General features: G+C 39.8%; 1 protein-coding gene across 1 annotated transcript in view; it reads right to left on the reverse strand.

Annotated features, from left to right (window-relative positions):
• Positions 1-14914, reverse strand: part of rad51d (RAD51 paralog D) — a 24782-nt gene extending 9868 nt beyond the window's left edge. Inside the window, exons 1-3 of the mRNA XM_026183149.2 lie at positions 14512-14914; positions 14368-14429; positions 9394-9512 (exon numbers count right to left, since the gene is read on the reverse strand). Coding sequence (XP_026038934.2) covers positions 9394-9512; positions 14368-14429; positions 14512-14593 — 263 coding nt within the window. The 5' untranslated portion in view covers positions 14594-14914. The remainder of the gene's footprint in view (positions 1-9393; positions 9513-14367; positions 14430-14511) is intronic.
• Between the last annotated feature and the right edge of the window lie 712 nt (positions 14915-15626).

A 15626-nucleotide genomic window follows, 5' to 3' on the forward strand; every position in this document is an offset into this window, starting at 1 on the left:
CACGGTCAGCAAAGTGCTGCTGGAAAAGGAAATCGGTATCTCCACAAAACTCCTCAGCAGTGCTGGGAAGTGATCCTGGTATCTGGCTTCATTGACTTTGACCAAATAAAGTTGCCCAGTCACCAAAAGCACCAGCAAATGAGCCACACCGAGTCATTACCAACTGCAGAAACTTCACACGGGACTTCAAACACCTTTCTGTTCCTTGCCATGTTTCCTCCAGAGACTACGACTTTGATTTACAAATGAAATGCAAAATTTACTTTCATCTGTAAAAAGGACTTCGGACCACTGAGCAAGAGTTCAGCTCTTTTTCCTTTTAGCCCAGATTACACACTTCTGATGTTGCCTCTAGTTCAGGACTAGCTCGATATTAGGAATTAACATTAGCAATGTGACAGCTGTTGCTCCGGTCCTGATGTCGTCTGTAAGTGGTGGCTTGTGATGAAGTCACACCGGCCTCAGTCCACTCCGTGTGACGCTTCCTAAAGTTCTAAATGGACTTCTAACCAACTTTCCACAAACATGCTTTGGTAAGGAATGCTGCAGGCAGCCAGCCTTTTCAGCAATTAATATCTGTGTCTCACCCTCCTTGGGAAAGTGTTGATGATCTTCATTTGGACAACTGCAGAGTCAGCAGTCTTCCCCATGATTGTATGGTTGTGTGCACTGAACAATAACTTACTCAAACTTGAAATAGAATATTATAATAATATGAGATACTGGGTTTCCGATTTTCAAGAGCTTGAAGTCATGAATGAATGAGTTCAATTCAATTTGATTTATATTGCTTCACATCACAACACCTGTCACCTTAAAGTGCTTTATATTGTACATTGTAAGCTAAAGACTGGATAATATTAGAGATGAAACCCCAACAATCAGATGATTGAACACGTTCTTCTGACACGAGGAGGAAAAACTCTCAACCGTAAAACAAACCTCAGTCAGAATCAGGCTCAGGGAGGGGCTTGACGTGGATCAATGAATGAATGAAAGGTTTTTTTGAGACATACAAGTATAATTTAAATAAATAACAGAAGATATAAAGTCTAATTTTGTGGCATGAACATCATAAAATCTCATGTGCAACACAAACTGAAACTATAGCCTTTAAATGGTGTGCAGAAATATTCTCAAGTGTAATTAAGTACTTTAAAAGTAAATCTTTCACATTATCATTCTCAGTGGAAACCATCCCGGTAACATATTATTGTGTGGCCTCGAGTTAGCGATGCATGGCGACGTGATGACAAAATTGTGGCCACAAGATATGGAATCTGTTGGGGACACATCAGTATTCAGGGTGACTGATGTGAGCACATAGGATGACAGTCACTGATAGTGGGCACAGCTATGATGTCTAAATGTTCAAAGATAGTTTCATGAAGAGTTGAGATACTTAAAACAGCTCCTTTTTTTAATTATTCATAAAGAATCTTTGTCTCTATGAATAAAAAACAAGGGCATAAATAAAAAGGCTGCTCCTAAAACCGGCTGTTTATTCACCGCAGCAGCTCAGTCCTGTAGAGCTATTATCACATGAAGCAGACAAACAGGAAGTGAGATAATATCTCAAGATAACCAATTTTTTTTATTTACTCACACCAAACTTGGTTTTTGAACTCGACACCCTTTGAGCTGCAAACAGTTCTGAAATCATTCCTCACTTATATATTTCTATATTAAACTGTTTCCATCCCAAATAGATTCAAGTGCCAGTCAGAGATGCTACTTTCAACTATATTTTTTCACATCAGTATAGTGAGTGATGAGAGTGTGCTTAGGATTTACAGACTTGTCAGTCTTGCTGTGGGTTTCATTGTTGCTGTGCAAGTAAATCTCCCCCGAGTTCCCCTTTTGCACGCCCTGGGTCGTTTATACGCAACCTCTTCGACCCCGGTGTATCCGCTCTCTTTATGCGTTCATGCCACAAGAAACTTAAGCGGTATATCACCAGAGCTCCATTAATTTCCTACTGAACTGAGTGAGCAGCGGGCTCGACTTATGTGATGCTACAGATGTGATTAAAAGGAAGGCCATGGTCGAAAGTTTCACAACCTGCTGTCAACATCTCATATCATTCTGGAGCTGCTTTTTAACCTCATCCTTACAACCTGACTTCACATCAGAGTTCTGCCGAGCAGGAGCAGAACGCCTGTCAAGTTTGTTTACAGCCCTGTCCATAACTTAAAGCTTGAAATACTACAGAAATGCATGATTCCACATCTGTGCTTGGAGGGCTGCTCCGTCCTTTACTGGGGCACCGATAAGCTCACACATGAGTCAGCTGATTTTGGTATCTTTCTTTTTAATTAATGCTAAGTGCTTACTTCATCAAACTTCACGGGGTAATGCAACTGTCAAGTTCTCATAAACAACGCTGAAAAAGCAAAAACAATCCAATAGAGTTGAAGATGCTATCAGAGCTTTTTCCCAAAGCAGAACACATCAAGCAGTGTTTCTCAACTCCTTTATAATATCTCTTAATCACCTCAAATGACCATTTGGGCTCATTACTGCTTGGATTTGTTATGTCTTATGCATCTACAATTATTCTGACAGGTGGGAGGAGTAATTCAAGATGCCAGGGGTTACAGCAGGTACAAACACCCTGCCATGTTCTGCACAGACAATGATGCACGATTCTCCCAGCTGAGTCATCAGTACAAACGATGAACAACTCCATTAGCAGAAAAACATGTCTTTTAGATAAAAAGTCAAAAGGTACAAATCCATTTCCATAAAAATGTAAAAATAGCCAACTGCAACTCTCACTGCATTACTTCATTAAGAAGCATCAAATCATCGCTATGGTTTATGGAAACCTGATAAAATCTCGAGCGGCTTCACCTCAATGTTTATTTTAAAATCCATAGTGTGCACCTTTGTTCCCAACTGTAACGACAAAGTATTTTATGCAGCTCCGATTTTCACTTAATTTAAATGGAAAAGGTAAGCAATATGTATGAAATACAGAACAGGAAGAGCATTCACTCTCAAACTGAATTACTACGACCAATGGCCATAAAATTGCTAATTCTCCAATCATGTAGACCAGCAGTCCCCACAGACCGGTTTATGCTCGACAATATTTTCACGGACCGGCCTTTAAGGTGTCGCGGATAAATACAACAAAATAAAACTAGTACCGGTACCGAAAAAAAAGAAGATTTATTCATAACACACGTGAAAAGACCCAGGAAAACCGAGTTAACGATAAAAACGATAACAAAATAACACTGAAAACCAATAAAAACCCTGAAAACCATACATTTCACACCTGAGCCTCAACTCTCGCGGACCGGTACCGGTCCGAGGCGGGGACCGCTGATTTAGACGACTCCTCACTGAGAAATATTAAGAAAACTGTCAGCTGAAAGTTGAGGAAACCAGAAGCTGCTGCAGGCGAGAAAAACAGAGTTTTTGGTGTGTTTTGGTCGATTTTTTGTATTTTGTGTCAACGCTGACGGCTGAGCCTAAATGCTTACTGAGTATTGCCCCAAATATGTCGATAGCAGACAACACCAAAAACTGTCAGCTGGTTCAGAAACTGACAGCTGCTGGTAACAGACTACAAAGTCACATGTAGACTCCTCTTATTCTTCTTACATCACTTCTACTTTAATGACCAAAAAAAATAGAGTCATTTTATTCTGCAGTATCAGTTTATATTTTAATCATACAGTCAGGTCTGTTGACAATGAGGCAATTTTGTCTTCTCATTTTGTCCCGCTACATCTCCCCCATGGATTTAAAATCAAACAATGAATGTGATTGAAGTGCAAATTCCACCTTTATTTCAAAGGGTTTAGCAAAAGTATTGCATTAACTGTTCAGTAATTAAAGCCATTTTTATACAAAGTCCCTCATTTTCAGAGGCTCAGAAGTAATTGGAGAATTAACTGACAAGCAGCGTTATGGCTGGATGAGACTCGTTCTTTCCAAAAAACCTGAACTTTATTCCAAGTGTTGAAGTTGCATTTAGTAGCTGTTCACTGTTCACAAAGATATGACGATGGAAGTGAAGCAGAGCATCGTTAGATTGAAAAACCAACTAAGACATATAGAGAGGGGTGGCAAACAGTCAGCTTCCCAAAACTGCAAATGCTCTGCTCAGATTAAGCAAACGCTGCAAAACTGACGGGACAGAGCTTCGCAGTGCAAACGGATAATGACCTAAATCATACTGAAATAACATTTTTCAAAGGAATGGAAAGGGAAATTCTTCAAACACCAGGTCAGTCACCTCTTGTCGACCCAACAGAGCATGCTTTCAGTTACTAAAGACAACACCAAAGGCAGAGAGACTCTTAAACAAGCAATGCCTGCTGGTGGCTGCAGTAAAGGCCTAGCAGAGTTTCTCTTTGTTAATGTCTATGGAGTCTAGAGTGCAGGCAGTCCATTGACAGCTGAAGATTTTCAGGTATTAAAAATAATCCTTATATATAAAATTATGTTACTATTGAGCATCTAAAAATGGGGCACTTGCTATAAAAATCTATACAATTCCTCAGCAGTTAATGAAATACTTTTGTTAAACCTCTTAAAGCTTAAAGTTTGCACTTCAATCACATCTTTATTGTTTGATTTCAAATCCACTGTGGTGGTATAAAACAGCGCTCCGACCTTTTTTTGCGCCACGGACCGGATTATGTCCGACGATATTTTCACGGACCGGCCTTTGAGGTGTCACAGATACATACAACAAAATAAAACCAGTAACAATATTTCACACCCGAGCCTCAACTCTCGCCAAACGACTCACAGACTGGTATCGGCCCATGGCCCGCTGGTATAAAAGGTAAAACTACAAGGACAAACAAAAATAAATAAATAAATACCTGAAAACACTTGGTTTGGTTTGGTTTAACCCTTTGCCAATGTGTCTTGATGCATCCACTGCAATGATCAGAATAGCCTTTATAAATATTGGCTGGGTATTTCTTATTATCATGAGATTTTGCACAGGAGGAATTGATGAAGAGGCCAATCGCAATAGTTCTGGTCTGCGTCGACCTGACGTGTGGTTACATTTCTAGACAGGAGAACGTCAGGTTACGCTGTAGGTTATGGCATCGGGCAGGGGTGGGAAGTCCAGGCCTGAAGGCCTAGATGTCACCCTGGGTCAACACACCTGAATCCAATGATTTGTTCATTACCAGGCCTCTGGAGAACTTCAAGACATGTTGAGGAGGTAATCTAGCCATTTGAATTAGCTGTGTTGGATCAAGGACATCTAAAACCTGCAGGACACCGGCCCTCGAGGCCTGGACTTCCCCAACCCTGGCACGGGGTTTGAGAGGCGTTTGTGGTTACGATGTAGCTACAGCATACATTTCATACTGAAGAATAAATCTCCAGTTAGACCTCTAAAACCAAAGTGAAATGAACAAACCCACTCTGGAAAATAGCTGAAACTAAACTGGACTCACAAAAGAAATGACAAAGAAAGTAAAAATCAAAAGTAATAAAAAATGATTATATAAATGATTATATTCTCATGACTTCTATCATAGGCAGTTTTCCAGACACGGTTGAAGTCTAGTCCCAGAAGAAAAGAAAAATTCAATGAAGATCTCTACCAAAAAAAAACAACCAAAAAACAAGTTTATGGTCTCACAGCAGGCCTAATCCAAGTCAGGGAAACGGAGAACTATTCTCTTTCAGCATTTTGATTTGTGTCTGTTGAAGCTCAGATCAGTGATCTGTGCAGTTTGTGGAATCTCATCTTTCTCGTGATGACGGATGTGACAGACATGCAGTTTAATTTACATAACCAAGGTCCTCCAGCTTGAAGGTTAAGCATCGCTGGAAGCCTGTGGCTGCTTGATAGCAGTTCTCACCACCCATGGCGTGACTCTGAAGAGAAGAATTGGTGGGTATGGATGTATTTGCATTATTCTTGCCTTCTGTGACAACAGTGCTGTGAGAGCTGCACTGTTGATCGTCAAGTTAGGTTCTTGTAAGGACTCAGAAGGATGAAAGTGATTGCCCTTGAAAAGTCACAGATTCAAAATCTCCCACAGGCTGCCCTCATCAGTGTGCTCAGAAGACTGTGCAGTCCTTGGACCCCAAGGAAAGGAAGCAATGAAGGGGCTCAGCCTTTGTTGCACTCTGCTTTTCTATAAAAGATGATTTTAAGATTCCCGTCGACAGATATTTTCTGCCGGCCATACCCCGTTCCAGAATGATTATTTAAACAAATAGTGGGAATTAGCAGGATCTTACTTAAGGGGAGCTGTGATACTTGTGTAATACTTGTGTTAAGCTTCATTAACTAACCATTGACATTGAGCTTCAAGGCTGAATTCCTCATGAGAAGGCTCAGACAGAAGAAAATTGCTGCCATTCTCAATGAGGTTTTAAGTGACTCTTCTGATTTGGTGCTGAATTTCAGCACTTGATCACAGCCAAACATCTCTACAATGGTTCAGATACACGCTATTCTGCTATTACCGCCCTATCGAGTGTTGGCACAATTACTTCGTGGGCTGCATGAGATGGCTCTGAATCACTATCAGTCATCATCACACATCCCGTTTGTGTAGGGCCAGAAAATCTGATAAGGTTTGTTTAGCCTTACTTTGTACATATTGTTTGATATTCAGCAGCCACACAAGCAAATACTATTTATCATTCATTCACTATTAAACTGCTTTTGAGTTTTATTGCTTGAGCTGCGACTGAAGTCTATTAAATGCAAGTTTCGGGAGTATTTCTGTGCTGCTAAAGACAAAAAGTAGCTCCCTTTTGATATTTAATGAGACAGGTACAGTAAGCGTTCAGCTATAGCCAAGGAGCTCAAAACTTTTTGACAGTCCAAGGAAAGTTTTCCATATTTACAATGTTTTAGCAGGAAAGTTAACCTGATTTTTTATTTACATTAAATTTATGTTGTTGAAATCAAACCAAAAAAAGTTTCCTCTTCACTGGGTGTACATCAAAACAACTGGAAGAAGAAAGGAAAGTGTTTAAAGGCTTTTGCAACTTTCAGGCACTAAAGGCATCTCCAGTGTTCATGGTTAAGAAAATATATAAAAACGAAATATTTGGATTTTTCAATTGAAACTGGATTCTTCTCTAAAACTGAAATTAAACAGAAGAAGCACTAGTTAGTTATTTGTCATTAAAATTAATGTCTTTTCTACAATCAACCCGCCTGTGCCAAGAAAACAGAACTAATTTACCACATGTTGGTGGGCCCAAGCACAGCAACACAACAATTCACCATTAAAAGTTGGAACCACTCATGTCGGATACTATGGAAGGGAATAACTACAAAATTCCAGATGTTCCACAGAAGCAGCCAGCAGATTCAATCACTATTTCCTTTAAATAAAAAAGTGTTTAAAAAAAATCCCAACATTAAAAATAATGCTGATTCTGAAAGGGATAAGTGCCTTTGAACGAGTGAAAAAAGAAAAATAAACAAATACTACTGGGAAGGACTATTTTCTGTACTAACAGGGAAGTCTATGTAAATGAGTACATAATTAAACTGATATACCAAATATTGGGATATAACATCCGATAATTTGGAATATCGGCTTTTTAAATCACTAAATATCTGTCCTAAAAATGTTGTAATTCAAATTTTAAAGCGATTAAAATGACAAATTTAAAGGGGGAGAGGTGGGAACTGGGGTCCTGTTAAATCTAAATCCTATGCCTTATGATAGATATCCCATCATCCTATTATTGTTCCTTTTTTTTTTTTTATCTTCAACAATTTTTATTTAATTTTGAACTCCAATAACAAAACAGAAAACAAACAGACAAAAAAAGTTATCATATTCTTTCTTCTATTATTCCTTTTTTTAATGTTACTGATTGTCTCTCTACTGTATTCAGGCTTTAAGTTAATAACACACATGTACTGAAGAAAAAAACAAGAAAAAACCACATAGAAAACAAGACGTGTTCGTGATATTTACTCTAACTTTTTATTTATTTTAATTTAAACAGAAATGACTATTACTCAGACAGTTTTAGGCTTAAACCTACATTAGGCTGTAGTCTCTAATAAACTTAAAGCTAAGTAAGTGTGTGCTTCATTTCTCTGTCTGTGCATGAAGCAAACAGCGTACTCACAGTACAAACTGACACGGTGGACATCAAAACGCATCATTCACCAGTTCACCTTTCCACCAGTAGAGCGCAGCCAAGACACACACAAATCCCACTACTGTGCTCACACGACTGATTCAGTTTCATATCACTAATCCAAGGCACTAACTAATTTATGAAAACCACTTTTCAAAAAAAGAACCATGGGGAGGCCAAAAAACACCTGTGGTCATTAATTATGCTACAACAGTGAGTTTAACTGTGGAAAAGGTAGCAGCTTATAAATTATGCCATGCTGCCCCAATTCACAGACTCGTCCAGATACGTCTGTGTCCTGGCTGAAGAGTACTTCCCATCCAAAAGTGGAATATTTATGCGGAATGCTTTGTTCTTTGACGGCATACAGACAGCTGAATTTCGGATTCCAGTGCACACCTCTGTGTGAAACCTTTCATCGGATTCAGTGTCTCAGTTTTACAGGTTAATTGTAAGTACTGCTGTAATACAATGTTGTGCTGGTTGCAGAGGGAACTTGAGGTTTTGTCAAATCATGAAAATTTAATTTTTTGATGTACCACAAAAAATGTTCTGAAAGACTTGCCAGTGGTGTTTGTTTTTCAGAGGAAAGTAGTCAAGCTGGAGGCCAAGTTAATGCAGCTGATATATCAGAAACCACTTTAGGCTACGTTTACCAGCCAAATGGAAGAACAAGCAAAAAGAAAAAGAAAAAAACGTCAGCTTTAGCTGCTAAAATGTTTCCTCAGTGCAGGAATGTGGCACGCAGGCCTTTTTCTAAAAGACTCTTTTGCTCAGATGTATTTTTAACAACAGCAGCAGCCATGTTCCAGATGGATAATCCGGCGTAGTTCAATGCAAACTGAATTTCAGCACTGATTGAGAATGAAGAATCTAGTTTGATAAAAATGGATCGATGTAAGATACAAAACATCTTTGCTAATGTATGATACTATTGACTTTACATGCTTTGCAGTGTCCGTGTAGGTTTGCAAAGATGAACAGAAAAGCTGGCAAACATAATAAAACTTTTATCCCCCAACAAAGCTGCTTAAATTTATTTTTGCAAAGACTGAAAGTTTTGTTCATCAAAGATCATGGCATTAGACTTTCAAAGACTCTAATCCAGTGGAAAAGATAAAAAAAAATAAAGCCAGTGCATTTCAAACCCTAAGAATGTGTCCTCAGGAACGCATATTTGATTCCCGAGATGAACCTTCCTTATGGCATCGAGCCTGTCGTTAAATCCCCTCCAGCCGCTGAAACACAAAGAAGCGTGCTCTGCTGTGTGAGCAGCATTGTCTTTACCTGGGGTTTCCAGTGGAGAGGATGGCTGTTGAGCTCAATAGCTCCTCATACAGATCAGCACCTGACACAGGAAATGCTGTGTGCTGGGCTAGCAGCACTCGGCGGATGGCAAACAGAGCCTGAAATAGAAAAATTACAGCATATGAGGCTCACACAAATGTTGCATGGATCAGCTGCAACACAAAAAACTCAGTGTTGCCAGATTGGAGAGTTTTATTTCTAGGCCATTTTAATTATAATCCAAATGCAAAAATTCAGCTTGTCTTCATGTGATTAGAAGGATATTTTTTAATAATGCCCTCATTCATCATTTGCTTCATAATTAAAGTAAATGCCAGATCTTGGTTTTGCTCCATGTCATATCACTTTAGATGGAAAAAAACAAGTTGAGACAGTGATATCGTGGATTATTTTTTAAGCTTCATTTTGGGCATACTATCCAAATGGTTGCAGGGACTAGCAGTTAGTTTAATTAGCGAATCAGCTCAGTTTCTGCCAGTATTCCAGCTCAGCCGCTACAAATGAGTACAACTTAAAGGAAAGAGCTGAACCCTTGACCCCAGCTGTGAGGCGATCTCTTGACTCTTTTAAGCTGTAGGGGACATTTTTCTTGCATGGTTTGGATCCACTTCTGTTGACATAAAGTCAAATCAGTACAAAGTTGTTCTGAGTGATCACCTTTAACCTACAATGAAACATTTCCATCCTGATAGGAGCGACCTTTTCAGGATGATAATGCCCGCCCATCCAAAGGGCACCAGCTGCCCCAGAATGCTTTGGTGTGTGTGAAAATGATGCAAATCGTATCCTAACTTTGAAGTTAAAAACTCTCAACACAATTGATGACGTCCATGTTAGAAAATGCTCACCACCTCCACCACATCAACACTGTCTCAAGATAAGTCAGTCGTAACGTGGCATTCAAAGTCTGACTTTCTCATTACCACCAGCAATCAATTCGAATTGCAAAGTCACGACCAACATGTAGGAAACATGCATGTCAGACGCCACTAAATAGACAGGAAGCAATAAGCTGGACACAACAATGAGCAGCTTATTGAGAGATTGCAATAACAAGAAATCCATCTGAACTAACCAAAGAGCCATCATGGGACAGTTGGTCTAACGTGGCTCCGATGTTGACTAAACAAGAAAAGCAGGTGAATCATCTCCACAAATGTCAACGATAGCACTGGGATGCCAGCCCCTTTGATGGATATTTCTTTTTAATTAAAAAGTGTGTTTGCTTTGGAAATCTTTTTTTTTTCCATGAATCATTTTCTGAGCTCATGTCAAAGCAATGTTTATTTCCAACTCAACAGCTTCTTGATTGTTAGCAAGTTATACCGCTTGGCAATTAGTGTTTAGTGCTTACTGTATTCAATTAGCCAATTTTCTTATGTTGGTTAAAACCCCCAATATATATTTGTTATAACTGCCGCAAAGCAGCACGTGCTAACAGGCAAGTCGTACTCACATGTGAATACAAGTGAATGCTAGGACAGGAGGTGGTAAAGTCTAGGCTTAGCTAGGTCGCCGCAACCAACCTGAAGTAAATTCAAAAGACTGTAAAATAAAGACCAGATCAGGACCACGCTTAATGAAGACGAGTTGGTGCAACCGACCCCCAGTGACAGAATATAGTGTTCAAAGAAGATATTCGATTTCTCCAGTAGAATTAGAGACATTTTTAAAAGGCACACTGAAGCTGTCCTGCTATAATAATAACCAGTCGGCATCATCTTAGTCTTTGTGTTGGTATTACGTTGAGATAGGGGCACCAGCCAAGCAACAGCTTCCTTACTTTCTTTCTCTATTCTTAATTCCACCGGTGACACCGATAAGCTATCCTGACACAGTATTATTACGGTGTCACTGTATAAGAAGTGTTCTCACTGCCCAATACATTTATCAGGCAAAGTACCAGAAGTGAGCCAGTCATGATTACAGCGGGGGTATCTTCCTTTAACAGTCGTGTCTGAATGAAGGCTCCCCTAAGACGTGGACGATTTTTACTCTGACCTTTACTTTGTGTGTGCAGATCTCGTTTGTGCCAACAGCAATGCCAAATATCAACGTTGGGTAGTGGGATTGAACACGTTGCACCCAAGCCTTTGCCTAATGCAGAGACTCCCTATCTGAGTCACTTCAGTAACACTTTTGTTAGCATTTTTGTGTTTTCTTCATTACTTTCATTGTTCTTGTAAATTCAAATGGACAATAATGTCTTAATAAAATTAAATTATACTACACAGATCTCTTACTTAACATAGAAAAATAGGTAACATCATACAAGTTACCACTGCTTAGCTGGCAAACAAGTCTCTATAGACTCTTTACCCAGTGTTACATACAGTTAATTTCTCCCTTGCTTTCTTGCTCCAGATCTAATAATGTTAAAGACGCAGGTGTATGTAGAATAGAATACTGCTAACAATTCAATACGTCATTATTGCTCTCCCATGCCATCATCCCTCATGATCTTTGGTTTTCTGTTTTAAATAAAACATCCCTGCATGTGTGCACAGAGCTGTGTTTAGCTTCAAGTTTACTGTAAAACTCCGACCGTATTCCACTGGCTCCTCCAGCATCACAGCTGCACAAGAACACTGCTCACTAACCAGGCTGATGTGTGATGCTTCATATGAAGCTCAACCGCAAAAATATCAAATGCTGGGCAGTCCAGCTTTCTCTAGAAAGAGCACTTAATGTTGTTAAGCAGAGTTAAACTCTGATTAGTCTCTCCTTCTGGGCAGAGAAGATTTCCTGTTAGACTTCATGCCCAACAGCTGAAATTTATTTAGGGAAATCAGACAAATCTGTTGGGTCTCAATTAGTGGGAAGAAGGTTGGCACTCCAAATTTGGCTTGTGGGCTCATGAGACAGGTATGTTTTTACATGAAAACTTTGTCTTGTGTAGCTTTAATTTAACTGTAGGAGGCCGCTTTAGTCAGATAAATGTATAGGTGACCTAGCATTGACCTCATCTCTGTTGTGTGGGCAGGACAACGGTTCAGATCAACAGCAGGAGTCTGATGGAGCACAGGGATGCCCGGTAATCAGCTCAGGGGATGCCTGCAGGCTGAGCAAGCTGGTTAGAAAGTCTAGCTCGGCCACTGGGATGAGCCTGAGCCTGCTGCAGGCAGTGATGGGAAAAAAAACAATATTTGAAAAGCATAATGATCTAATGGGGAAAACATCTTCAAAGTCTCTCTCCATTATAAAAATGCATTTTGGTCATTATTTCTCTTACACGCTTTACTGTACAGAAACAGGAAGATGTTTTTCAAATTAGTCAGGTGAAGGTTTCCTCCATGAAACTGGCTTTAAAAATGTAGAAAGTGAAATTACAGCGAGGCTATATGGAGAGATATGGTGCAAGTGTAGAAGTATGGAGACGGCATAATTTATTTTGCACCTTTCTAAATGTTCTCTTGCAATTTCTTAGCTTTTTAATCCCCCTGGGGCTGCAAAATTTTCATCCTATACATGTTCAGTCTGCATGTCCAGACACAGAGACCACAGAGGATGGTTGACTGACGGAAATGCTCACTCATCTTTTTACCAAGAAAGTTTGGGTTGGCTTCAGTGTCCCATCCACCCACACAAGTACTCCCCGATACACTTTTATTTATAAAACCCTCGCGGGTACCCTTCATGATCATTTGTGTTCTTATATCTCTGAAAAGTTTGGTGGAAAACACTATTCATGGTCTAAAAAACATAGTTTACCGTTATCTGCCCAGAAGGCCAGTTCTGAGTTAGACAGGATTTCTTTCATGATCTCTGCCTTTTTTCTGGTTCTCACTGCACACTGATTTAAAACTAAGAGAGCTGACCTATCGTTGCAGGTTCAGACTGATAATGAAGGACTTTGTGGGGGAACTCAGAAGGAGGTTTTTAGCTTCTTTTTTAGCTAGAAAGTTTTTCACCGTTTATCATTTTCTGTGGAAATATAGATATCGCTTTCATTTCTTTTTAGATACATTTTTCATGCTGATATTCTATTATATCAACACAAAGCATAAAACCAGTTTTAACTGCAGATCTGGACAAAAAATATAGGAAAGGATAGGAAGCAAATGTGATGCTTAACCTTGATTTAACCCAGTAATAAAAAACAGCCCTTCCTGGCTTGTTAACCAAATGAGCTTGTTTGCAGTGGGTATATATATAATGCACCCAGTGGGAGGTCTGCTTCCATTATGGATGACTTTAAAAAAGAAGGTATCCCACATAATAATATAAACCACTTACACAATGGGAAACTCATGCTGCATGTGGTAGTGTGTATCTAAGCTCAGGAAGATACTGGCCTACAGTGTTTATGCCAGCTATAACATGTGGGTGATCTCTGTGTTAATTTAAAGGGCATCTTTTAAGCTAATTTCCTAATCTAGAATTTCAATTCTTGGACTTATGCTAGAATAGCTTTGCAGGACTCACACCCACAAAATTTTATCTTATCTCCCATCTAACCTTTGTGCAGCTCCTTAGTTCATCCACTTTCTCAAACATGCCCTTTTAGACAACTCTCTGCTGACTGGCTGGACCAAACAAACAGGTCTCATAAAAGCTGTGCACCTGAGATGACCAAATTAAGAAGATTTACTCTCTTTGACATCACACCCAGCCAAGAGTAGAAAAAAAAACTGTCTGAAATTGCAGGTTTAAAGCAGTTGCCTGAGCTTATGACTCATAGGGATTACTTGTACATACACGGACCTCATTATAAGAAAGTTTGGCCATGTTTAATATGGACTGTGGCAGAAAATGAGGAGCAGCATTACAAGCCCACTTTAAATTCCTTCCTAACACCACTAAATAAACTGCTGTGATAGGGATAATTTCGAGGCAGCACCTCGATTAAATTGGAGTAATATGTTGGGTAAGCTGGAAACTGACAGTGCACTCTTGTAAGGGTCACTATCTCGTGTTTTTAGGAATCTATGATTAGGATTAAAGTATACATACCTTATAGGATACAGAACATTTCTGAGCAAGGCCCTCAATGTCTGATGAAACCAGGTCCTCCACTGTGAAACCAAGAAATCAGATGTGTTATCGATAACTTGTCTGTGATTAGGCTAAAACGGACACATTGCCCCACAAACTCACCTGTTTTAATATCAGCAGCACGAAGGTCGCGTAATAAGTCTTCATCCAGTCCAGGACACATCCCCTCTCTTAGTACGACCATGGTCTTGCATATTTTAAGATTAATTCATATGTGACTGAAAACATCAGGACGCATAATGAAGCTTCTAGTAAAAAGAGGTTACCTAACTAACTATACATATGCCGCTAGCTACAGTTGTTTTTAGCTTTCCCAGCCAGTTGTTTTAGCTTTGCGGCTAACTTTGGCAAACTCTTCCGCTGTTTGCGTTGTTAAAGTCGGTATAAATAACCGTTCCTAACATTTAAAACGTAACAACACCAGGTGAACTGACACAGGCACACTTCTACAAAAACTTCTGCTTAACTTCGTTATTAGCGTACGCGGAGGCGAGGGAAAATACGCGAAGGCTTGTTGCTTGCCGTAGGATATTTTGCACTCATTCGCTTGTGGGTAATGTAGTATACTGTTGTTAAGGCGTACGTTAGTCTATTTTTGCATAGCATTTTAACACACCTGTAACTGTCGTGGACTTAAACGATTTGTCTTCATTAAATCTTTGACTTAAACGAAAAACTGAAATAAAGTTGTAGAAAAAAAGACATTTTCTTGGCTCTCTACCTCCCGGTCTAACATACCCCGGCTCTCCCTCCCTCATAGAACACATCACTCATACATGCAGGGTCTTGATGGAGGGTTGTAAGTGGTGTAGATCACAGTGGGTAGAGCCATTCACGTGGCTCTGCTGGCTGTACTGCGGTGACCTGCCCCTCCTTTTTAATTACACTATAGTCATTATGCTTCACAACCATAGAGCCTTGGGGGCAGGTGTGTTAACTAGAGACTAATGGGTGGGGTTACTACCATAGCCCCATTCAACCCTTCACTGCTATCTGTCCCTTAATTTTATCTGCAACTTAAACATGGAGGGTCTTGGGGATGGGTGGAGGTGGGGACTAGCACTACTGTTCAGCAGAGGGGTGCTTGTGTCACACCCAGCACTAGTTTTCATACAGCAATACTCATCTTGTAAACTTTGTACACTCACACTCCACAGCACACCTGCACAACATAGCACATTCAACACTGACTGGAGGGGCATCTTCCTAAACCCCTG

This window comes from Astatotilapia calliptera, chromosome 10 (assembly GCF_964374335.1).
Source record: "Astatotilapia calliptera chromosome 10, fAstCal68.1, whole genome shotgun sequence".
Classification (NCBI taxonomy): Eukaryota; Metazoa; Chordata; class Actinopteri; order Cichliformes; family Cichlidae; genus Astatotilapia; species Astatotilapia calliptera.